General features: G+C 27.9%; 1 protein-coding gene across 3 annotated transcripts; it reads left to right on the forward strand.

Annotated features, from left to right (window-relative positions):
- Window positions 1-3,635: 3,635 nt before the first annotated feature.
- On the forward strand, window positions 3,636-26,917 carry LOC111631562 (probable ATP-dependent RNA helicase DDX17). Of its 3 annotated transcripts, none has more exons than XM_023375823.1 (12): window positions 3,637-3,783; window positions 8,423-8,488; window positions 8,665-8,806; window positions 12,973-13,133; window positions 13,224-13,396; window positions 15,160-15,205; window positions 19,462-19,526; window positions 19,604-19,665; window positions 20,262-20,321; window positions 23,920-24,156; window positions 24,231-24,385; window positions 26,802-26,917. In XM_023375823.1, exons 2-12 carry the CDS (start codon window positions 8,426-8,428, stop codon window positions 26,808-26,810), a joined length of 1,173 nt encoding a protein of 390 aa, XP_023231591.1. In that variant the 5' UTR covers window positions 3,637-3,783; window positions 8,423-8,425; the 3' UTR covers window positions 26,811-26,917. The 3 variants fall into 3 exon arrangements, with proteins under 3 accessions (XP_023231588.1, XP_023231591.1, XP_023231589.1); XM_023375821.1 differs by lacking the exon at window positions 26,802-26,917 and adding an exon at window positions 24,707-24,926; XM_023375820.1 differs by lacking the exon at window positions 26,802-26,917 and having other exon boundaries at window positions 3,636-3,783; window positions 24,231-24,579.
- The last annotated feature ends 4 nt before the right edge of the window (window positions 26,918-26,921 follow it).

The following is a 26,921-nucleotide window of genomic DNA, read 5'->3' on the forward strand; positions in this document are numbered from 1 at the left end:
ACCGATTTTTTAAAAATATTATCAAACAATTCTAGACTAAAAATATTAAACTTATTTAACAGTACGTACAAATCTGTGTTCTTCCCCGATTCCTGGAACTCGGCCATTCTTACGATGATATATAAAAAAGGCGATCCTTCCTCTCCTAGCAACTATAGACCAATAGCATTATCATCAGTTATAAGAAAATGTTTTACTTCACTTCTTGCAAACAAATTTAAGCTATGGACTAAAACTATGGGAATGGAAGCCGAATTCCAATATGCCTTCACTGTTAATAAAGGAACCGAATTTGCAATCTTTACTTTATTAATGATAATTCAACTATACCTTTTAAAAAAACACAGGAAAATATACGCTGCCTTCATTGACATTCAAAAAGCATTTGATTCAATATACGTGCCTCTGTTGATTCACAATCTTAAATCCTGCGGTGCAAGTACTCGATTTACTTCAGTAATCTCAACACTATAACATCAAGATAAAACAAGGCAATAAAATCTCTCAAACTTTATCATTATCTCGTGGAATCCTTCAAGGTGATCCCCTTTCTCCATATTTATTCAATTTTTACCTTATAGGAATTGATCGTCTCTTTACTGAATCAACTGATGGAATTATAATAGGAAATAGTCTTTCATTACATTCTTTTTGCTGCTGATCTTGTGCTTCTGGCCCCAACAAAGATTTCATTACAAAGGAAAATTAATCTACTTAATAAATTTCTAAAATCACTATATCTAACAATAAATTCGACCAAAACGAAAGTAATCATATTCCGCAATAACTGTAAAATATCCGAAAATAACACTAAATTATATCATGAAAATCTTCCTTTACAAACTGTAAATGAAATAGACTATTTGGGAGTCAGGTTTGATTGGAATTTATCCTTTAAAGCACATTTTAACAAAATAAAAATCAAAGCAAAGCAAGCCATAGATAATCTACTATGTATGTTCTAAGCTGAAAACTACTAATTTGAAAATTAATATTAAATTATTTAACTCAACGATCGTTCCTATAATATATTATGCAAGCCCAATATGGAGTTTAGACTATATATATAAATTGGAATATCTTCACGTCTTATTATTTACGCAAATTATTCCAACTAGAAAGAACTATTCCAGGCTATGCTCTGAGGCACGAAGTAAATAGGATTTGGTTCTTCCCTTTTGTACTGAAACGCATAATTAAATTTTACTACAGAATTTAAATTTAAAATGATAATACAATAATATACCTACATCATCAAAATATTAATCAAAGTAAAAATCGGAAATTTAAACAATTATGGCAGTACAAGCTAATTCAGATTTTAAATAGTTTTGGAATATCGGAGTTACTATTTAAAGATAATATCAATGATTGGAAATTTGGCTATTCTCTCCTAATAGACTCTGCAATTTCGCGGGCAATAAACAAAGATCAAGATTCATTATATCAAAGCAGTTATCATCCATGGTACATCAATTTATTGCAAATTCCATATTTACAATCTTATATGTTACAGCCAGTAAATCTAAATGTGAAGCGATTAATAATTCAACTCCGTCTAAATAAATATTCTCTATTTATTAATAATATTTATATCGACTTAACAAGATCCTATTGCCCTTTATGTAATACTGAAGAATTTTCATTATTTCATCTAATTCATAATTGTAAAGAACTTTTTAAACTGCGTAACCATTATAAAATATCTCAAATATGTAATTCTAATACATCACTTGATTTTAAACTAAGTTTAAATAATCTCAGCAAAACGAATCTATACAAAATTTACAATTATTTTGTTAAAGTTTCTGAAAAATACTATTCGACAAATCAAAATTAATGTTCGTATTGAAACTTGTTGACTAGTTAAAATAGCTGGATCACTGTGCACGTAAATACAAATTGATGTCTACAGAAATTAAGACTTATTTTTTTGTACCTTCATATTCTAAATTTGCTAAATTGTAATTTTTTTTTTTTATTATTTGTAATATTCCCCCATAACAGAGAAATTGTTCTCTATTGTTAACACTAACTTATATTGTATTATATTGTAATTGTAATAATAAATATGATGATTGATTGAAATATGCTACTTCACAGAAAAAATTAGCCTATTACTAATTATATATGTATATATCTTGAAACTTAATAACAAAATTGAGTTTCATCTTAATTTTTAGTCTTAAATTATTGATGTTTTTTGTTTATTTAATTTTACTGTAAATAGTAATTATTCTTTAGTTCGTTCTATTTTTAATATAAAAATATATGGGGACCCTGAATAAGTTCTCACTGTTTTTCAACAGATGGCATTACCAGAACCATGTGTGTGTATTTTTAGATGGTGACGCATCTTTAAGGAAGTACAATAAGCGACCTTGAAATTCAGTATATGTCATTTCCCCAAAGTGTAAACAACTTATTTTTTCATTGTGTTAAACATGTCAAGTTTCGTGCCAAAAAAAGAGTATTTGCGGGGAATTTTATTCAAAATGCACTGTTTTATTCAAAAAAATCTACAGCTGAAGCACACAAAATTCTTGTTGAGACTTACAGCGACCATGCTCTGTCGGAAACAACATGCAGAGATTGGTTTAGACACTTTAAAAATAATGATTTTGATGTTGAAGATAAAGAACAATCTGGCGCACCAAAAAATTTGAAGACAGGGTATTGGAGGCGTTACTTCATGAAGACTCATGTCAGATGCTAGTTGAACTTGCAGAATCATTAGGAGTTGATCACACAACAGTTTCAAAACATTTAAAAGGATTAGGAATGATTCAAAAGCAAGGACATTGGGTGCCATATGAGTTGAAGCTGAGAGACGTCAAACGGCATCTTTTCACGTGTGAACAGCTACTTCAACAGCAGAAAAGGAAAGGTTTTCTGCATTGTATCATGACGGGTGATGAAAAATGGATATCCTGCGGTAACCCTAAGTGTAGAAAATCGTAGGGTAAGCTGAACATTGTCAGCAAATCCGAATATCCATGGTTTGAAGCTTCTGCTCTGCATTTGGTGGGATCAGCTAGGTGTAGTTTATTATGAACTGCTCAAACCAAATGAAACCATCACAGGAGATTGCTATCGACTACAATTGATGCATTTGAGCCAAGCATTGAAGGAAAAACGGCCGCTATACGAGCAGAGACACGGCAGTGATTTTGCAACATGACAATGCTCAGCCACATGTTGCACAACTGGTGAAAACGTACTTGAAAACGCTTAAATGTGAAGTCCTACCCCACCTTCTGTATTCTCCAGACATTGCCTTTTCCGATTATCACTTGTTCCGATCAATGGCACATGGGCCTGGCTGAGCAGCCCTTCCATTCTTATGAAGATGCCAAAAAATGGGTTGATTCTTGGATAGCCTCAAAAGATGTGTCGTTTTTCTGACGTGGAATTCAAATGCTGCTAGAACAATGGGAGAAAGTAGTGGCTAGCGATAGACAATACTTTCAGTGACATGTTTTTTACGACTTTTTTTAAACAGTGTGTTAATTTTCACAAAAAAAAAAAAAAAACAGAACTTATTCAAGGTCCTTATAGAAAGAAAGATGTTTCTCATAATTCAAATATTTCAAATTAATTTATAATTTTGATAAAAATATTTAATTGAAATAAATTTTTTCCCTTTCAGAGTATGTATTGAAAGCAATTAAAGAACAACAGTATGAAAAGCCTACAGCTATTCAGGCACAGGGCTGGCCTATTTCATTGAGTGGAAGAGATTTAGTAGGAATTGCACAAACAGGTTCAGGAAAAACTTTGGCTGTAAGTTTAAAAATATATATTTATATATTAAAATGTGACAATGTATTGACATATTAGTAAAAATCTTAATCATAGAGTTATTGTTAAATAAAATATTAAAGATTTTTAAATTGTTATGAAGTATCAATTATATATAAAAACTGTTTTGGTTTCTAAGTTTTTGATTGCTTAGTTATTTTGAATATTTTACAACTGATTTTCCAAAAATTTATATATAAGTTTATCTTAACAGGGCTTGATGGTATTTTATTAATTATATGATGTACAAAATTATTTTAAAATATTTATATTAATAACTGAATTTTGTTTTCTTTTCAACATTTTTTAAAAATTACTCATTTGTTTTATTATCTGTTGTAACTTCATGCAGTATTATTGTTTCTAAATATGAAATTTATTGTGATTCTTTTCATAATTGTATATATGATTTTTTCTATCAAAATTTTAATAGCATTAATGAGAAACTCAAGTTTACTTTAAAAATATACTTATAACAAGTGATTTAAAGTTTTATTTTAGATTTAAAAAAAGTTTATGAATTATGATATGCACTTCAAATATTAAAAAATGATTAACAGTATTGTTAAATATTAAAATATAACTTAGATGATAATCGTTTTTATAGTTTGAAATGAAATAAATGAATTTTATTTCAAAATTTATTTGACCAAACTAATCTACAAACAATTATTTTAATTTTTTTTCCAATTTATTATGATGCCTGTTTATATCATATCTTTTACTAATATTCTGTATTCAAATGAATAATTTAAAATTGAAAATGAGGTACAATGTATCTAAAAAGTAACGTTTATTATTCTAGTTTATCATTTTTAACTTTTATTAGTTTTATAATTTTCTATATAAATAAAATGTAGTTTCATTTGTTGCTAATAGCTAATCTCCAAAAGTTCTTCACCGATTGCTTTGAAATTTTGACACAACATTCCATTCGAATACGGTCGTGTTTTTATATAATACAGTAAAATTTGTCTATGGCGACCACCCACGGTTCCTTCAAAAAGTGGTCTTTTAGACAGGTGGTTGTCCAATACAGGTGGCACTGTAATACCATATTTCCGTACATAACTTGCACACTTTTTAGCCATTTCTACTAAGCAAAACTCGAGGTGAGCAAAAATAAGCAAATTTTTTAAATGATAGGGCTATATTGGTATTGTACAGTGGTGCCTCGTATAACGTACTTAATCCGTTCCAGGTGCACATCCGTTAAGTGAAAAGTCCGTTATATGAAACGCATTTTCCCATAGAAATACATGTTAAAACACATAATTCGTTCCGCGGCATAAAATAACAGTACTGTACTATAAAAAAAAAAAATGAAAATGGAGCAGTCACCAATTATGCTGGGTAGTCAGATGTGAGGAGGAGGTGGAGGAACACTTTCTTTACACATTCATACAGATACAGACTTTTTACACATTGCAGAAGGTCTCTTTTTATTGTTTTTAATTGGAGTCAGATTCAGGAGAGGTTACCAGAGCTTGCAGGGTCATCTCTTCTTGTTCCATCCTTTGTTTTTTGGCAGCTGGCTTCTTGAAAAACATGTCCAAAGTGGTCTGTTTCTCTCTCTTCTTCAACACCTGTCGGAAATGATGGGCAAAGGTGTCATTGTAGAGATCATTGATCCTGTTGGCCTCAACACTGTTTGGATAATGAGTGTTGGTAAACTCCTGAACCTCTCCCCATTTGACAAGGAACTTTTTGTCAACTTTCACTCCTTCTGATGATGTCTTGCATTGTTTCAATTGAAATCACTTTTCTGTTTTTTTAGAAGCCATGATTTGCACAATACTTGAATACTTGTTAGTACAATAGTGTAAATTACGTATAAATAGAATCAAATATACATCATCAATACTAAAAAGTGTATTGACCTAGATTACAGGTTCTCAAACTTATTTTGACCACCACCCACTTTGAGATAAAAAAAATCTAGTGCCCCATATTTTTTAACTTATGCAAGAGATGGTAATGTAAAAAGGTATCTTAAAAACAGTTATTGCAAATATAATGTTTAAACATGCATTATTATATGGATGGGATAGTGTGACACACATCCTATTTCTGAGATCAAAGAATGTTTCAATGAGAATAAATAAAACTCATATTTAATCACAGCCTTCTACTGCCCCCATGAAAGCTTGCAGTGCCTGCAAAGGGGTGTTATTGCCCACTTTGAGAAAGGATGACCTAGATTTAGAAAAACTACCTCCCCCTTCCACGCCAATCGGCGTTATAATCTATAGGCCATATTATTCTCTACATCGGGTTAGAAAGCTGCAGTTTTTTTTTATTTGTGAGAATATAGACCTATCTATCTAATGTATATAACACATTAATCAGATGTTTATTTTAAAAATTTTTTTCATTTTTTTGAAATCTCAAATTTTATAATTTTTTAAAATGTACATAATATTTTAAAGTGAACAATCATAAAGAGTGATATGTGCGTGATAAAAGACAAAAAACAGATCAGATCTACAACAAATTTTTAAGCGAGATATTGCAAATTAAAAAATCACTATAAAAACCAGAAACTATCTCCGCAACTACAATGTTGTTTCAGATTATCGAGATGAACAGCCCACAGTTTAAAAAGTAAAAAATAACTGTTAAGCCTATTTCACAATATTCACTTGAAATACTTCAAATCAGAAATTTAAGGACGACTGTGGTCTTAAATTTCTGATTTGAATATGAACACTGGGTTTACAACAAAATTTGGGACTACATGTCAGCTATTGGATCTGGAAATCTCATTTTAACAGATACTTGGCCACTGAAAATTATCTGTTGTTCTGAGAATCCATCATATCGCAAACAACTGATTTCCTGCAGTCTCGTGAAAATATTCATTATTTTAAAAAAATTGTTTTTTAACTCCTATATATAAGAAATACCAGTACTTGAAATTATTCAGTCTCTTGAGATCCCTGTTTTTTATCCTATAGAAACACACATTTGTAATGTACGTGTATATTATGCCATATGTATGTACAACAAAGCTGATGAAAACTGTAAGAATAAAAGGAGGCAAATTACATATGCTCATTAGCACTTTGCTTGATTTCATGATTGTTAAAAAAATTGTCCATCATGGCTTCTTTATATGCCATTTTTCTGTCTATTGACTACAACATTGCTTGATATTAGCAGTGTCATATAGAGTACATCCTGCTCATTTATGCTGAAACTCATCACAACTTGGAAATACTTGATGGCTTTGCTAAATTTTGGCACTACACCAACAACAGTTTATTAAGTGACTCCTCAATTGAATCAGTAGGCTGGCTTTCTTTGTACAGTTCTTAAATTGTACTTGTCCCAAATTTAACAAGTGCATCATGAAACTACAAATTTCCCAGAAACATCCAAATATTAACTAAATGTTGAAAAAATGCAAAGTTTACAATAGATTTGGGGTAGGAAAAAAATCTTGTTATTTCGAGTAACAGATCTGCTAAAAGGAGGTAAAATTACGTTGATTTGGTGGGACCTGGGAAAAAATCCATTGTTCTGCAATCCATTAAAAAGATATTTTACTGTATATGTATTCTTAATTAATGAGGCTGTAATAGCAGAAATGTATGAGGAAATTTTAGAATTGTTTGATTCCAACAATTGAAGATCACTTTGGTGATACTGTGCTGATCATCTATTAACTGCTTTCAGGAGAAATTTTTGAATTTGAAATAACATGAATTCTGGTTTGCATTGAAAGTTTGTATATTGTTAATCGGGACCTCTTGTCCCTAAGGTTTCTATATCTGGTCTTGGATTTCATCTAATTTCGTTTTCGAGATCAGGGAAAGATGGACAGATAGACAACCTTGGGAATTTATACTCTACAATTTTTTTCAAATTGCAACCAATAAAAAAGTTTACACAACAACATAAAAAGAACAGTTTCTGCAATTGGAAACTGCTCTTTTTTTATGTTGTTGTGTAAACTGCTGGTATGTATTTGAATAAGTTATCTTATTAGTTAATTGAAGACAGACTGTCCGAAAAAATTTTTGGTAGACACCGTTTATTCACTTCACGTGTTCCAGAACAAACTTTTTGACAACCTGACCTTCTTTTTTTAGGCTACTTGGCCGTCGAGTTTACAAACATTCCTTTAAAAAACAGAAAAATATCTAATTAAAATTATAAAATTTCAACTTAGAGTTCATGAGTCTTACAGCCATCTTCATGTTCTTCATCCTTTCCACTCGGGGATTTTCGACCTTTATATCTACTGAAGAAATGCTTTGGTAGATGTAGATTTCTATGGCTTCCCCTTGGTGATGAATCTTTGCAAACTTTTAATCTTGGAATTTCGTCGGATTATAAGATTTGTTGCAGCCATAAGATTATAAGTTATCTTATGGTTGCAACAAATTACAGATGACAGAAAAACTTCATTGAATATTTTTGTAATTATCAAATCTGCAGTCTCTTTAATGATTATTTTTAATGTTAAATTATTTTGCATAAGTATTGAATAGTTATTCATAATTTTGAATACATCTATTATTAAAGAAATAACTAATAAATATCAAAATTTGTAAACAATAATGAGATAAGAAAGAAGTTCAGTAAAATTAAAAATTGTTAATTTTTTTAATTATAGTATATGCTCCCAGCAATTGTGCATATTAATCATCAACCTCGTTTAGAAAAAAATGATGGACCCATAGTAAGTTATTTCAGTTGTCTGCTAAAATATAAAATATTCTTTATATGTAATTCTTAGATAATTATTTAAAATATCTTAGTGCTACTATAAATGTTTTTTACTTACCATAATTTATATGTAGAATTATATTGTTCATTTAAAGTTATAAACATAAAATTCTTTAAAATTTTCTTTAGGTATTAGTTTTGGCACCAACTAGAGAACTAGCACAACAAATACAACATGTAGCTGCAGATTTTGGTCGTACTTCATGCATTCGAAATACTTGCATTTTTGGAGGTGCACCCAAAGGACCTCAACTTCGTGATCTGGAAAGAGGTAAATTTTGCATAAATCTTGACTTTACCAAGAGCATATTGTTTCAGGATCATAAATTTGTCTATATATATATATAAAGATCAAAATATGTGTATATGTTTGGTAAGTGTATCTCTACCATTCAGTGTATCCATGCCACATTTGTTGACATGAATATTCTTTGACATCCTAGAAAAATACTATGGGGCTTCTACCCCAATCATCTCTGAAGCCCATCTCTTCTTAATCTAAGCTTGGGAAATTTTTTGTTTTTTTTGCAGTTTTGTTGTAGATATTCAGGTGAATAAACATATATTTTAGTTACTAAGACTATTGTTTTTATCACTTCCTCCAAACCCATCCTCACAAATCCCTCACCCCTTCGAATGTCTGAGCAATGCTGGACATACTCAGCTAATATATATACTAGAAAGAAAAATGGATAAACTGTATTTCTTTAATTAAAACTGTATAAAATTTTGGCATTGATTTTTTTTTAGATTTAAAAGCATTTAATATTTAAGTGCTACTTCAAGTTTTTTATTTTGGAATATAAATTTGTTATAGATGGAAATATTTGCAAAAATGTTTTGTAATACCTAATAAAAAAAATTCACGATAATTTGTAAATCTGAGTTTATAACTTCGATAGATTCAGTTTTTGTCTTAACTTTGTGTCTATTGCTGAGTGATGATCAAAAAAGNCAGGATCATAAATTTGTCTATAAATATATATAAAGATCAAAATAAAAATTTGTTCTACTGCATATTTGTTTATTTGACAAAGGTATTTTATTTTTTATGACACTGCTTGATTAAAAGTGTTAACTTTGTTTTTACAAAAATCTATGAAATATATGTAACAATGTTTAAAATTGGTTATGTGAAAAATGTAAAAATAATAATTATTCCAAGAATATACTAATGGAGTAATTGATTTGGTCTGTGAATGGCTCATATATTAATGCTTGTAAGAATTGCTAAAGCCTATAGAATAATTTGCTCAAAAAAGCAACTTATTACTATTTTGTATTAGTAAATATGAAGGGTTTAGCAATATAAAATGTGTTTTAATATGATTGAGTTTTTACAAAAATTTATGTAGAAATAATATAATTTAATTAGATCATAATTTTGAAAGAACTGTTGTTTGTTCAATAGGTTTTGTTGTTGCCAATTTTAATTTTTCTTTTCTTAAGGGGTGTGTGTGTGTGTGTATGTATATATATATATTTTTCTTTATAAGAATAAAGTAGAATTAATTTCTTATTCTATCCTTTCTGAAATGTTTATATGATTTTAGCTGTGATTCCCAAACGTTTTGATCCATCACCACTTTGGTTCCATAATTTATACCTAATGCATCTAATCCATTTTCCCTTGTATGAGAAAGGGTTGGAAATATTCTTAGAAAAACTTTTCTATGACCTCACAATGTCTTCATATCTGGGAACTGTTAAATGCAGTGTTTCTTCTTGCCCATTTTAACAGAGGCAAGAGAAAGATTGTCATCCTCGCTTATGGTTACTGTTCAATACCCTGCCTCCAGTGCCCCCTGCTATCCACTTGCTTCTTTTCGCCCCCTTAGATTTACTCACCAACCACAGGGACTGTAGCACCCACTTTGGGAACCTTGGTTTAAGCTTTAATATACGGTACTCAAGTTTCATTCTATATAAAATTAATCTAATAAAACTATAAAAATAATGAATAAAGGGAGGTTTTAATTAATGAATTAAAACTGTATTTTCAAAATATTTAGTGAATAATCAGTATTGTTAAAATTAATTTAGTAAATTCTTTTGAATTTCATTATAAGTGTCCATTGTTATTATTTATAACAAAAATGTTAATTGCTTATTCATATGAAAAGTAGTGATGCAAATTCATTTGTAGTAGTATATAGGTACTATTATGAGTCTCATCATTTTTTTCAAAATTGCCAAAACACCTCATTCTTTCACCATTCATATTTATTTTTTAAACAGTAATTGAGATAAAATTTTCAAAAAACTTTTATATTAAATTAGTTAAAATTATTTTGAAAATGACTACAAAGTATTAAAATTTCAACATGTTTTAGAAACTGCTAATTTTCAGACAAAAATTTATCAAAATGAGAAGACCAAAAAAAATTTAAAGAATATCTTGTCAACAAATTCAATGATATGTGCCTGTTTACTTTTCCCACATCTTTTGTTCTTTTATAAACAAATTTGAAATTGTTCAACCTTTTCTCTTTATAACCTTATTCAATCTATCTGGAAGAAAAATGAAGATCATCATTATTAGAAGCAACTAAAATAACTTCAACTTTCTTACCACATTTTTGATTTTTTTTCACTTCAAATATTGGATATTTGTATTATTAGTAATCTGAAAGTAATTCATTTAATTTTTTAATTAGAGTAGATTGAAGTTGGCTAACACTGTTTAATGGTTTTTAATAAGTTAATTTATATAATGGATAATTTATTCAGCATTATTTTTATAAAAGGAATCTTTTCTAATTGTAACATTGTTTTTTATCATTTATAATCCTTTATCTTTATTATTTCTTTCTTCCCTAATAAATCAATCTAATTATTTTAGATATAAGTTAATATTTAAAGTATCAATATTCACTATCATAATATTCACTCAGGTATATTAAATTTTCACTGAACAGCTGAGATCTCTAAGTATTTTCCATTTATTTAGTAAAAATGATAATGATGAAACATTAATATTTTTATAATTCTTTTCAATAAATTCATCAGAAAATTTATGATCAAGTACTGTACATCACCACACCAGTTAAATTTATCTTTGTTATAATATTCAATTGTATCTTCTGATGATGATTGATATTATTAATAATTGAATTAATTTCTACAGTGGTGGTAAAAAACTGCATTATCCTCAGTTTTTTGCAACTGTTGGTTTTGTGAAAAGTTGTAGTAACACAATTAACAGAAAATGTATCTGAAATTATGTAAAAGTAATTTAATTAACTGCTAACTGCAGAAATGTAATGTAATTTTATTTATTTTATGTAAATACAGGGCTTAAACTGTAACAAGTGCAATAAAGGTTCATCCAAGTGGCCAGTTGGATGACAAAAAAGTAACACAGATTGTTTTTCTGTTGAAAAACTTACAAAAGTAAAACAGAAATGTTGTTAAAACTTTAGAATTACAATTTAATATTTGGTTGTTTATCTTAGTGTTAATGATGGCTTCACATCTCCGGGGCATTGATTGGATGAGTCCTTGAATGTATTCTTTACTCAGTTTGTGGGGTCCATACACAAATTAGTGACTCTTGGGTTGTAGAAGTGATGTTGACTTCTTTTTCATTACTTTTAGGCCTTTAACAATTTTCGATAGGATTAAGGTCCAGACTGTTTCCGGGCCAAGTCAAATGGTTAATTCCGTGGTCACTTTTCCATCTATGAACCTGTGTGCAATTTGAAAAAATACAATACAACTAAGCTTTTAGTTAAACTAAAAACCAAATTATTAGGAAAGATATTGAATGTATACCTAATCGATTTGGACTATGACATGGAGCAGAATCATCCCAGAATATGCAGTTGGAAACTGACCCAAACTGTTCTCAGATGATGGGGAGTAATTTATCCAAAACTTTAGCATTGACTGTTCCTTGCACAAATTGTAAGTAAACAACTCCTTGATTGGAAACCATCTTTTACAGCCCTAAACCATCTGGGAAACAGGGTGCTTGATGGTACAGACAGTAGTCTGTATGGTGTCCTCCCCTTTGATATCTAAATCTGCTGTCCATCTGGACCAGTTGTAGACATTGTAATCATCCTCCCACCACAATGTGCATGCAATCTTATTTTGTTTTTGGACATATCATACAGGAATGTGTTTAATATTATTTAGGATCTGTGGTGGTGGTTATATGAACATAGACTAAATGAGGTTTCCTGGACAACTTCTAATTTCTAACTATATATTATTTTCTTATCTCTTTTCACTGCTCGAAGTCTACTTAAATACAGTACACAAAAGTAGAAAATAAAATAGGCACTGGAAGATTTTTTTGTTTGCAAATTTAAACTTAATTTATATATATTTTTTTCTTCATTTAATGTGATTTTAATTAATGAAATAATTTGTTAGAAATTCTTAACTGAATCAAATATGAAGCAATTAAATATATTTTTAATGTATTTATAGGTATTGAGATTTGCATTGCTACACCTGGTCGACTGATTGATTTTCTGGAACTAGGCAAAATTAACTTCAGACGTTGTACTTATCTTGTTCTGGATGAAGCTGATAGAATGCTTGACATGGGTTTTGAACCACAAATAAAGAAGATTGTTGAACAGATAAGAGTATGAATTTTTCACCAGAAAATTGTGTCAAGTTTTGTTGCTTTTTTTTTTCAATAAATTTGACTAATTTCTGAAAATTAAATTTTGCAGCCTGATCGCCAAACATTAATGTGGAGTGCTACTTGGCCAAAAGAAGTTAGAGCTTTGGCTGAAGAATTTCTTCAGGACTATGTTCAATTAAATGTTGGGTCACTTCAACTTTCTGCCAATCATAATATTTTGCAAATTGTTGATGTTTGCCAAGAAACAGAGAAAAGTGACAAGTATGTTTAATTTTTCAGGAAAATTTGCTAAATAGTAAATAAATTTTAGTCATAGCCTAGAAATTTTTATGTAATTTATCTTTTTATCTTTTGTTAACTAATTGTCAGTCAAAAAATTTTTTACCTAACTTATAAATTCATGAAAACTGGGCTACAGGGGTTATTTTAAGCATTAAAAAATTTCATACATAGCCAGTCAGAATCATTTTCATCCATGACACACAATTTATATAAAATCTGCTAATCATACAAGTCTGACATTGCACTAAAAACAAGAAGTGTTCCCATCCATTATTTTTCTTGTGCTTTCAAGATTTAATTGAAGATTTAAAATACTTGCTGTACATTTTGAATTAAAAGTTTGTCATAATCTGCATATATTTTGAGGATAGTTGTATGTATATATATCCCCATATAACACAGTAGTTAGGTTCTGAAAAAGTGCTGTTATTCAAATTGTGCTATATGAAATAAAGTACTAGTGCAAAACATAGGATTGGGTCCCAAAAGTTAGCAAAAATATACTATTCTATTTTGCAATTAAGAGAGATGTTTATTGAAGCAATTAATAATTAACTAACAATTGCAATCAAAAGCATTGCATGTTGATATTAATTTTTTCTTTGCTGCTAAACACCAGTAAACAGGTCATTTTCTTTTTTCCTCTCTCTCTCTCCTTTTTTTTCCAAAATATTTTATCTGATTTTTCCAGTTGACTTTAATTTCAATTATCAGCAATGGCTTGATTTTTTTTTTTTTTTTTCGTAAAATTGATATTTTCATTTGCTTGCATTTGCCTATCTTAAAAAATTTAATTATTTTATGTAGTAACTTTTAATTTAATCTATAAAAAAAAACATCATCATCATCATCATTTGGGTTCATTTAGAGCACTATCACTGATATTAGCAGTATCTGGTTTATAGGAAAGCTAGAATAGGAAACTAAAAAACAAGGAATAAGAAAAATTTTACAATCAGTTTTCATTAAAGAAAACTGGGTGAAAGGTATGAAACATTTGCTCATGGACTTTAGAACAGACAATACACACACTTGCTTCAATAAAAGAAAATATCAGTTGATGGTGCTTATTTAAAAATTGTGAATTTCTTACGAGGCTATCTCCAATTCTGGAACCATGTTGTACAGGGGATTTCCCCAATTCTCAAACAATGTTGGAGCAGAACTGTGTTGTGTGATAGATACCTGTATTTATTAAATATTTTAAAAATTATTTTTGTGTTTGTAGTTGTTTTTAATCATTTCTATTCCAGGTGATTAAAATAGTGGCATATCATATTCGATTATAGTGTGATTCTGTTTTCTAAAATTTTAGTATCTTACTTTTTTAGAAATTACTTATTAATTAAGATTTTTGTTTCATAATTTCTTAAGTATCCATCTCACCAGTCAATGCAATTAATTTTAAATGATTTTTTGTTTTATAAACATAAGATTTGTCATAAATTATGTAATGCAGATAAGGATGAATATGTAAAACTGGCCCCACTCATCAATTGAATAAAACTGGGCTTAATAAAAAAGCTTTAAATGTCAATGTTGATTATGCAAGCTTCCATAATGTTTTCATGTTTTTGTCTTGTCCCTTTTTCCCAACATATATATTACAATAGTTTACTCAATGAATGGGGCTGGTTTTACATGGAACATCCTGCAATTAATTGAATAACTTCAATTAATTGCAACTAATGTGATGTACTACTATATATATATTTTAAAAATAAATAAATGTTTCTTTGCAGGCTATTTAAGTTGTTGGGAGAAATAATGTCAGAGAAAGAGAACAAAGTGAGTTATAAAACATTTTCTTTTTCTAATTATTTAATATTCAGTTTAACAATTAACATCAAGATAATGATTGGGATCAGATAATCGTCATAATCATAAAAATTTTATTTGATTACATTAGTTTTTATCAGTTAATATATTATTTTATTCAAATTTTTGTACTACATTGTGAAAGTTTAAAGAAAAACAGATCATATTTTTTCAAATATTAGAAAAAATGCTAAGTACAATTTTTGTATTTAATTAAACAAAAAGTTAATAAAATTTTAAATGCTAATGAATAAACCTAATATGAAGCATGCAGTGCCATAACGTTATACATACCATTTTTTTTTTTCTAAATATGTTTTATTGTAGAATTGAATTCTAAATGCAATGTTTTCTGCCACAAAAGAATAATTGTGGCAATATTGGCAGTGTAAGTGGCTGTATTTTGAAGATGCATTTATGTGAAAATATAACTTTTAAAGTGCCAGAGTACAAGTCACATGACTTCTGGCATGTAAAATGTTGTGGCTTATATTTACATTATTTTAATATTCCAGAGAATTTGTAACCCAGTGAGTTTTTTACCATTTTATTGAATAATAGAAATTAATTAATTTGACTAGAGGTAGGCAGTTGTGCTTTCGTCTCATATTAAATTTAATAATTATAAATAGTTAATTTTTAATTCAAACATTTCTAAAATTTAATTTGGAATTGGTCATTAAATTTAATACAAGATGGCAGCATAACTGCCTAACTCTGATCAAATTAGTTAATTTCTAATATTTACTTATAGCCTTTACATAGCCCAAGAATTTGGCACATCGTTTGGCATGTTTATTGTATAACTGGCTACTGTTGTTGATGTTTAAAAGTAATGTGTATGAACACACATTTGGAAATGTGTGTGACCACAAGTGTGACCTTTCGGGTCGGCACCTCTTTGGTACCCTGTCAGGATTGACACCACCGTGTTTCTCGAAACACGGAAACCGAGACGGCGATTACGTCACGCCGTCGCGCGAGCGGTTCCGTATGTGGTCAGACGGATTCTTAATGTTGATTCGAGAGACAACATTGGAAGTGACTCAGATACACTTAACAATTAACAAGGGTTTATTTACAAATCTATTGGATGAAGAATTTTCGCGGAGAGAGAGAGTGCACATACACTTCGCGGGATGATAAATACCTTTGTTAATAGATTCGGGTCTTGTTCGGATCTTGTTCGGATTATAACAGCTTCCGATGGGTTTAAGGTTTCTGATTCGTTATCCAGGCGATTCACTAACACACACACACACACACAGACAAGTTTATCCTATGGCGATTAATTCGGATTCCTTAATGGATGATAATTGAAGGGACGGCTTTCCTCTCCGAGGACTAAGGCAGCGACTAACTCTTTTCGGCCGTCTCTGATGATACTCACGGACGATTTCGGCCGTGCAGAGGTTAATAGTTCACGAGAAAGCGTCATGTTGCTTTCGAGAAAATGTAACGGGAGACTTTCTCAGGTAGCTAAGAACAACAATTGTTGCGTAATTCGCGAAACGTTATTATTAAAGACTATTTCAAATATAAGAATTTCTGCTATCTCACACAAGCAACCCTAAGAAGTTAGCGAAGCAAGTGCTAAACAGACTGTTGGAGCATGCGCACAATTCAGGACTTTTCCTCTCGTCACTTGTTATGCAAAACATTGCTCGTGAAGCGAGGCAATTTTTTGCAATTTGTTTTGCTCATTATGCGAAACACTCGTTATGCGAGGTGCTCATTAGGCAAGGTTCCACTGTATATAATTCCTAATATGTATAGTTTTTAAAATTTGTAACGTTAGAAGAATGCTATTTGGTTTTAGAAACAAAGAAACTAGTATAATTAAATTAAAATAAAGCCTGTGTTCCAGCATTTTGTTAATTTATATATGAAGTCTAAATATTTTAATTATATAAGTAAATAAATTTTTAAATTCAATTTTTATTATAGAAATTGAATTGTTTGACTAATCATATATAAAAAAACTATTTAGAGATTATTTTGTAATTTAGCACACAAAAATAATAATCTTAGTATTATTTTTATACTAATCATTTAAATGCTGCTTTTTAAACTTAATGAAATATTGCCAAAAATATTTGTTTCAATACTATAAAATATTGATATCTGATAGTTTGAATCTTTAATTTCTATACATTTTATTTCTAATTTATACTTAAAAAATTGACTCGCTTCTATTAATTTATTTTTTTGATATCAGAATATGCTATTTTATTGATTGGGTTCATTAATCATTCTGTTTATTAAATACTGTATTACATTTTTTTCTTTGTGCTTAGTATCATAATCAGAAAAATTCTTTCGTGCAGTTTTACTTCTCTTGCAAAACTTTTATTCTAAAATTAATATTTGATAAATTAACTATGAATTGAGTGATTATTTTTAATTCAATCTTATTTTTTATTTCTTTATCCCATTTTATTCTATTTCCATTCAGGAATTTTTTAATTTTAATGTAATTAAACATAAAAAATACTTAAAACTGAAAAAAAAATGAAAGAAATGCGTTAATTTTGAAGAGAAAGCTTCAAAGTTTATTTTCCATTGTCTGGCCTTTCTGCGAAATCTGACACCGATGAGTAATTGTGTTCACAGCTGGTGTCTTCTTTCCCATGACATTCTCATAAAAGTTTCAGGAGATGAAGGGTTTAAAGTAGGGTGAATACTAGCTGGCCATATATTTCTAAACATTTTTCAAAAATACATTTTTATTGCGATTTCCGACCCCCCCAAACTTAATTAAACGTATATATAATAAAATCCATTAATTAAAAAAATTAAGAAACTACTGGAGGTCGTTTTTGACATCAGAAAGTAGCTTTAGATAACTTTACCGAAGTAAAATCTGTGCACTAGAACTTTAGAACAATGAATGAAATTTTATTAAAAAATTTCCATTAAAAAATAATTAAGCGTTAATTACGTGTCATTAAAGGTTGATTAAAATCATAATAAAATTTTTTTGCACAGGAAAAAATTTTTTAAAAAAATTTGGAGACTTAAAAAACATCTGAAAATCAAAAAAAAATTTTTTTAGTCGAACAGACCATTTGTTATGTAACTCTGTGTAACCTGCTCGAGTAAAACTCAAATGTGGGGTGTTAAATAATAGAACAAATGCTATATTAGTATCTTTTTATAAGAATTTTGTAAATCATCAAAATCAGCTTATATAAATTAAAGACACTATTCAATTATGTTTTTTAATCTTTAAATTTAAAATTATCAATTATAATTTCACATTTTTCATTGGTTGTTTGTTGAAGCATAACTTTTTTTTTTTCACAATTGAAAGTCATCATTTTATCTTTTTCATTTGTTGGTTCAAGCGTGGTTTTACTCTTGAAATAAGCAGAAAAAAATGTCAATAAATTGCTTTGATTGATATTCTTTTTCTGCTCGGGTTTTAATTTAAACACAGGTCCAGGATTTAACAAAATTTTAAAACTACAAAATTAAAATCAGTATTTTTCACTTAAGAATTACCAGTTTTACCGTAGGCCAGAGGTTAGCATAATTTTATCACAACCCTTTTCACCTTAATAAAAAATGTTGAAATCCTGCAGATACTGAAAATAAAATTACAATTAAAATAAAGGCAATTAATTAAAATTGAAATCAAATCGATTGAAAATTAAATTATTTTTAAATTTACATTATTTGTGTGCAGTGACAAATTTAATGATTGTATTTTTATTTATACGTTGGATCCTTTTTATGGTTATGATTTTTTGAATAATTTTCTAGCTTTAGTTTGTTTTAATGTTTTTATGGTTTCCATTACTTTGTCAAACATTATATCGTGATTTGCTTCATTCCAATACCGATAAACCAGTCCCAACTCTTTATAAACTTATTTAAACTTTAGCACATGTATAGTCTTGGATTGAGTCCTTGTATGCCATATGAAACTAGAACAATTACACCTTGGGTTCCCAAATCTGCATTGTTGCATTCATACATCACTAGACTCAGTGGATTTTATTGTGGAATCCCAAATTTTTATTGGCAGAACCCTAGCATTCTGTGGAACACGAGTTGAAAATTCTGCCCTAGACTGAAAAAAACTTATGGCAAAAATTCATTTTGGAGTTTTTCAGTATTGTGTATAATAATCAGAAAGTTCTACTTTTTAATTTTAAAATAAGCTATGTATGTACACTAAATTTATTCATAATTTTTTTTTCATTTAATACCCTTTATTTTAGACAATTATTTTTGCTGAAACCAAAAAACGAGTAGATGATTTAACAAGAAGAATGAGAAAAGATGGGTAAGTTTTACATCATTTTTAATAAATTCAATATTTTAGTTCATTAAAAATGTATAATTGAATATTATATTTAATAGATGGCCTGCAATGTGTATTCATGGAAATAAATCTCAACCAGAAAGAGATTGGGTTCTTACTGGTATGTACTTGTAAATTTTATTAATTCTGTATACATATATAGGTTTACCATGGCTAAACAGTAATTTTAAATTCTAATTAAGGTTACTTAATTTGAAATATTTTTTCAGTTAAGCAAAACAGCAAATCAATCAAGATGATAAAAAAAATTTTAAATTTAGTTTTTAAATTATAAATTTTGTAATTCAATTAAATTTATACTGTGTAGTAACTAAAGTATATAACCAAAATTATATTGAAAAGTTGAAAGATGCTTTTATTTTTCACACTATTTTTGGTTCCAAGGAAGTGGAATTTGGGATACTTGTGATTTTTATTTTCAAATAGAGTGCAAAATAATTAACCTATTTTTGATTTTATTTTTAAAATTTAAGCATTATAATGTACAATAATTTTAAATTAAGCACACGTATTAGTTTTTTTCAGTTAGCTGTAATTAAGAAAAATGTCGGTTTTATCTAGTATATTAGTAAAAGATAATGCTTACTGAATTTTTTAAAATTTTATCTTAGGTTATTTACTATTAAGAAATGCTTTAATAAATATGATTAACCTATGAAAATAGTTTATTAATTTATAATATACTTTAACTTTTAGAATTTCGATCTGGACGTTCACCTATACTTATAGCTACAGATGTAGCAGCTAGGGGATTAGGTAAATATTTATTTGGAAGTGTTTGGTTTTGAGCAATTTATTTTAAATTATAAAAGTTTTCAGTTTAAAGATTATAATTTTAAAATAATATTTTGAAATAAAAATTTTATTTTTGTTTTTGCTATTTATATTTAAGAAAAAAATTAAATTTTAACTTGTAATATTTCTTTTTTTCTCTTCCAGAGGCACTAATGATTGACATAACAATAATTGTGCCTCTGTTGCTGGGATAATGTTAATATTATAGTGGGTGGATTTAAGGTTTGGTCAGATATGGTTTTTTTTTTGTACTTTATGTTGTTTATTACCTGTGGTTAGCATTTTAACTCCTTGACTACAAAGTTTATAAATTTGATCCATATGATTATTATTTAAATAATGATCTTAATCTTTAAAAACTAGCATTGCATTACAGAATCATATATTTTTGCTTATTAAAAAATATGAATTAAGTAAATGTAAGCTGATTGTTTTGGGAACAAAGAATCAGTATCTATTAATTATAAGGGTGCAGATAGACTGGTGGGTTACTTGCAACAAATCTTGCACAAGTGACTTAAACTACTAGCAATAATCTGTGAGAAGCATTGCCTGAGTTCTCTCAAAACTGTTTATGCTCTCTTCAACTTAGATTTGTGGTAGTGCTATTTGTCCAATATTGAGTCCTTTTTTTACTATTGCCTAACATGGTGTCAGTAATGCATATGAATATTTCAGTAGCATTGTTAGTGTTAAGTAATCAGGTTTTGATTGTGTATATTTGTATATCGTTACAATTTTAAAAAGAAAAAGTGGATATGTTGTGTAAGGAATGAGTGTTAAAAGGGAAAATTATGGGATATATATGTAACAATTTGCATAATGAGCTAAAAATTGAAGATTTACAACAGTTTAAAACTTTATTTGGGTGTCCATGGTATAACATGTCAACAGAAAAATACAGCCAAGTAGATACAAAACTTCATTTGTCTCAGCTACTATTCATTTTCACTTTGTGTAAACTAGCTTCTCAGGTTGTGTAATTTCTGTGAAATTTTGTTATTGGTATTTGTTACAATTAATTTTAATGTGTTTTGTTTTTTATTTAGATTTCTATAACTTATAGTAGCTTGTAGAACACACATTCCACAATAATAATTTTCTCCATATAGAGATAGTAAAATTTTTGTTTCAGCATTGCTTCGTATCTTGTCTTCTGACATGTTGAACACTCACTGGTTAACTTGCCAAATATTAAAAAGAAACTGGAAGTACGCATGACTGTAATTAGGTCTGTTCATAAAGCAAGTGCATGTTTTGCGTGTGGAGTTTTGAAAGTTCCAGGAAGTCACTTTACAAACTGTTTACACTAGTAACAGTTGGACAGTAACTGGTATAAATTTTCTCACTAGTCTAAATGCACCCTAAGTTTCAGAAAATCTCATTTTTGTTAACTTTAACCAATATTGAAAGCATTAAACATGTACAAATTTTATATTATACAAAATGTTATTTTTATATCCAATATACAATCAAATAGATGTATAGAATATTTTCAGGACCCAAAATTTCTCTCAAGCATACAAAAAATTTTCCAAAGTACACAAAATGATAATTTAAATGGTATTATTTTTCATTTTAATAATTTTGATTGTGTAACAACACAATTTGATTTTTTTCAATTTATTAATATTTTATAAAGTTCAGGAAATTTATTAAGAGAAATTTAATAAATACATACATGAATTATATGTATAATAAATAATAATAAATAAATAAATACATGAATTATATAGAATTTATGAATAATAACAAATAATTATTTTTTTTCAAAGCCATATAGATTTATGGTTGTGGATTAATAACAGAATTTTAATAAAACATTTTATTTTTAATTTTAATAATTTGGCAATTATAAAAAAAATATAACTGTTAATTAGAAAAAATAACTAATTTAAACATCAGAGAATCAAAACATATGTGCATATGAATTCAAATTATTTAAAGAAAATTATTGTAATTTTGTGTATCTAATTTAATAATCAAATTTTTAACAATCACAAGAAATATGTATACTGAAACTCTTTCTAAACATATTAACAAACTGCATGGAAAAATCATGATATTGTGATAAGACTACGTTGTATATCACTTATTGCATTTAATCAGAAAAGTCTAAGAATATTGGTTGGACTGCAACACAAAACTAATGCAATCAACTGGAACACAAAAATATTTCTATAAATAAATTTTTTATTCCCATAAATATCTTAATTATATAAATCATCAATTGTCAGTTTAAATTATCTCATTACTTAAAAAATTTATTAGATACATTACATGGTCCCATTTGATATTAAAAAAACTTTAATCATTACAGAACTACATTGTAAGATTGTAATTACAAAATTTGGCTTATGCATTCTTGTACATGGTTCAAGGCTTTTTAAATTTCTTACTGTTATAAAATATTTTCAGTGTATTCAATACAATAAAAAGTCTAATAATTATAACAGTTTACAGATAATTTGACTAATAACCAATTAAAATTTAAAAGTTTTATTTGTCATCTTAATATAGGAGTAACACTAACAGTTATTTAAGACATTTCATTGACTATTTGAATTATATTTAAATAAATTATTTTAAAAAAACTAAAGATTTATTTGATTAGAAAACTTGATTTTTTTAATATTCATATAAGCATTAATAATTAAACTCTTATTCTAATTTGTTCAGGAATTAATACAAACCTACATTGTGCATGTGTAAAATGAGATTTATGTAATTCAGATTTTCCATATGATGAATGTAATATTCTCCATTTACATTACATGCTGATTAAATTAAAAACAGCAGTCAAGGAGTTAATTAAATATTAATAACAACAGATTTTAACAAATATAGTACCATCCTGAACTTTAACTGGTGAGAAGAATGAAAAAATGAGCAGCAGTTTATAGGGAGGGTATGTAGACTATAGAAAGAGCTTGCCAGCCAAAAGGCTCGTGCACACTGAGGCCCTGCTGGAATCAGGTCCTGTAAGCATCTTGCCTAATGGCCCAACGCAAGCTTCAGTGAGAACTTGGGGCTAGCAGTCTCATCTGTGACTGGAGTTGTCCCATATCAATACTGCCAGATTTAGGAGGATGGTAAACCACAGGTAACATGGTTGTTATTTTATTACTTTTCATTTTTATTTAATTTATGAAATAATAATAAACAATTATTATTATTGATATTTAAATTAACTGTCAAGTTTTAATTATATACTGATATTTTATTTTAATTATAGTGATTAATCATTCTCATTAGTTTAACACATTATTTTAACTTAGTATTAAATTAATAGAATTTAGTTTTAAACCCAGCTGTATACATAATTTTTTAAAGAAATAATGTTTCAAATTTTTATAGATAGCTTTCATAGAAGTGGTATTCAACCTATTTACTTATTAAAATATTTAGATTATGGTACAGATATTAACAACTTTTTTAATAAAAGTACTAAATTTAAATATTACTAGTTCTTTATATCAAAAGGATGAATATCACATTCTAATTGAATCAGATTATCTAGAACTTTTAGTAATTGTATTTTTATCTCTTAATATTAAAGATATAGACGACATCAAATTTGTCATCAATTTTGATTTTCCAACTTGTTCTGAGGACTATGTTCATCGTATTGGTCGTACTGGCCGCAGCAATAAATCTGGTACGGCCTACACATTTTTCACTGACTCAAACATCAAACAGGCAAGTGAGCTGATTTCTGTGTTGCGTGAGGCCAATCAAGTTGTTAATCCAAAATTACAAGAAATGATAGAAATGACCAGAGGTTTTGGAGGCAGAGGTGTGTTTTTTGTCTTTTGTTTTTTTAATTCTGGAATATATATTCAAATTGCATTTCATTGAAAACTTCTGCAGGAAGAAGAAATGGCTGGAAACAAGGAAATATGAGATTTAAGAACAGTTTCAGTAACACCAGTACTAACAATAGAATGAAGAGTGTTTCATCTTCTCGGGACCAACCCAGGAACGGCCATATCAGATTTGATGAAAATGATTCTTGGGCTGAAGGAGTAAGTTACTTTCAGGGATTTCAGAGTCGCCCACTTTCTCAACAAAATCAATCTAGCAGTTTAAGTAGTCTCGTAAATAGACAGAATAATGGGCAAAATGGATTTGGACAGTATGGATCCAGATTAAATAGCTGGTTTCAATGTCACCAAAGAGCCTAAAGTTGGTAATATAATAGTATATATGAATGTAAAAATATATATATACTATTTATTTACTATTCATTATATGTTGTACATCTTTCTTTTGACTCATTTAATTTATGAAACTGTCATCTTAAACATTCCACACATTGTCTAAAAATTTTCTTTGATTTTTAACAGGGAACTTTGTGTTAAGTTTTTTATGTAGAAGAAATGGCTTTTATGTTTGACTAGAACTTTTAAGTCAAAAGATGTTGCAACTATCTTATATTTCCATTGTATAAATAAAAGTTTGTTATTTTATTTTAAATTCCATATTGAAAATTATATATGCGTAAATTCAATAGATGAATAAAATTTGTGAAAAATGGAATATAAATGAAGTAATAAAGTCTACTTGTATTTATTTCTAATCCTGGAATTTATTTAAATTATTTACATACTTCATGTCATAAAAAGCTAATAATTAAAATTGCAAGTTTATTCTCACATGTTTATAGAAAGTGTAATATAATCATAATAATTAAAAATTTATCCCAAAAATTCCAGTAAATTCATTGGATAAATACACAGTATCATTAGAAACTGCAGAAAAGATGAAATGTGATATTAAATCTAGAAATTCTTGCTTATTTTAAAATTCAAAACTTGATCAAAGTTTCCTATTTTCATTGTTTAAAAAGTCTTCAAACAAAATATAAGTTGGCCATAATAAAAATATCTTGTACTTTTTATTTATAAATTATTTTTCTGTAAACTCAAATTTCACATTTTGGCTCAAATATGATTTCTATTGAAAAAAATTTTTTCAGTAAGATGACTTGTAATTTTTATATGGGAAAATAGAAATATTTTATGCTATCTTTCTTTGTTTTTATAAAGGCATACTGTATTTTAATATTGTCAGATTATTGTTAAAAAATATTGTTTGAAATTAACAAGTGCTTATATTTAAAAAAAATTATTTTAACTTTTATGTATCCATTAAGTTGAAGGTTTTTTATGTATTTTGATTAAATATGATAAATCATACTGGTTGTTGAAAAACCATCAGATTAATTTGGCATACTAGCTAATTCTTAGGAAATGAATTATTTACTCTTCAAGATACACTGAATGACAATCTCTTTCATTGATGATACTTCTGATAGAGATATTGTAAACCTGCACTTCTTTATACTGATTTAAAATAAAGATAGTTTGTCCTCATATGAAATGTCATTATTCAAATGTAAGTAATCAGTAACATCAGTTTTTTCAACCAGGATGCTGCAATGGCACTTCAGTGGTGTCATGAAATGTGATAAACAGCACCAAAATCCTTTTTGCATATATTATTAAGTTGTTATATATTCATATGTAATTAAAAGTATAAATTATTTAATACCTTTGTAATGCTATTCCTATTTACACTTGTATGTGTAATGAAAAATCTTTTGAGTAACTAAAAGGGAACCTTTAAAAAAGAGATTTTCTAAGATAATTTTACTCTGTAAATCTCAATAGTTTTATTGTTCTGACTGCTTGCTTTTTTTGTATTTATTGTAATTAACATATTTAAGGATATTCTGTTTTTTCCCCATATATTCCCAAATTGTTAATGAAAAATGAAAGCCATAACATATCCAAGAGAATTATTTCATTCATTGATGAATGACATTTTTTTGCAGGAAATTTTTATATTATACCACAATTTTATTTTTTTTTACACTAAATTCTCTCATTAACAATTAACTTGTTAATGAGAGAATTTTTGTATCAAATATATTGTAGATTATTTTTTCACAATATTTTATCCAATATCCTCCAAATGATGATTTTTGACTATTTAAATTTATCCTTATTTTTTCCAACTTTTTAAGCTTTGAAACACAGGAAGTGTACTGATAGATCCCTCTCCATCTTCATATATTTACACAGCATATTGCAGTTATTGTTACTAAATGTTTTTGAGTATTCAAGAAAATCTAACAAATTATTTTTCATATATCTATATTTTTCTTATTATCTATCTTTTAATTTCCAAAGAAATCAAAATACATGACAATTTTTATTTTTAATATATCGAATACTTAAAAAGATTTCTTTTTAAATATTCAATTTATTCTTTTAAAGTTTTATTCTTGTTTTCAGTTTTTATCAATACTGATCTAATTTCATATTTTCTGAATATATTTATGTAATTATATTTTATAAATGAAAAAAACTAACAAACATTTCTACATATAAAATATAAATAAAATTTGCCTCTCATATTAATATTTGAATTTTTCAGGTGAATTAAGTGCAACAAAAAATGACACGGTTGAAAATTTAAGCGGTGAAGTAGTAGTAATACAGCAATAAAGTATTGTGATTTATTGGATTCTGGTTTTTAAATGAACAGCAACATGGA

This window comes from Centruroides sculpturatus, unplaced genomic scaffold, assembly GCF_000671375.1.
Source record: "Centruroides sculpturatus isolate CEXI.00-Female unplaced genomic scaffold, Cexi_2.0 scaffold694, whole genome shotgun sequence".
Taxonomy (NCBI): Eukaryota; Metazoa; Arthropoda; class Arachnida; order Scorpiones; family Buthidae; genus Centruroides; species Centruroides sculpturatus.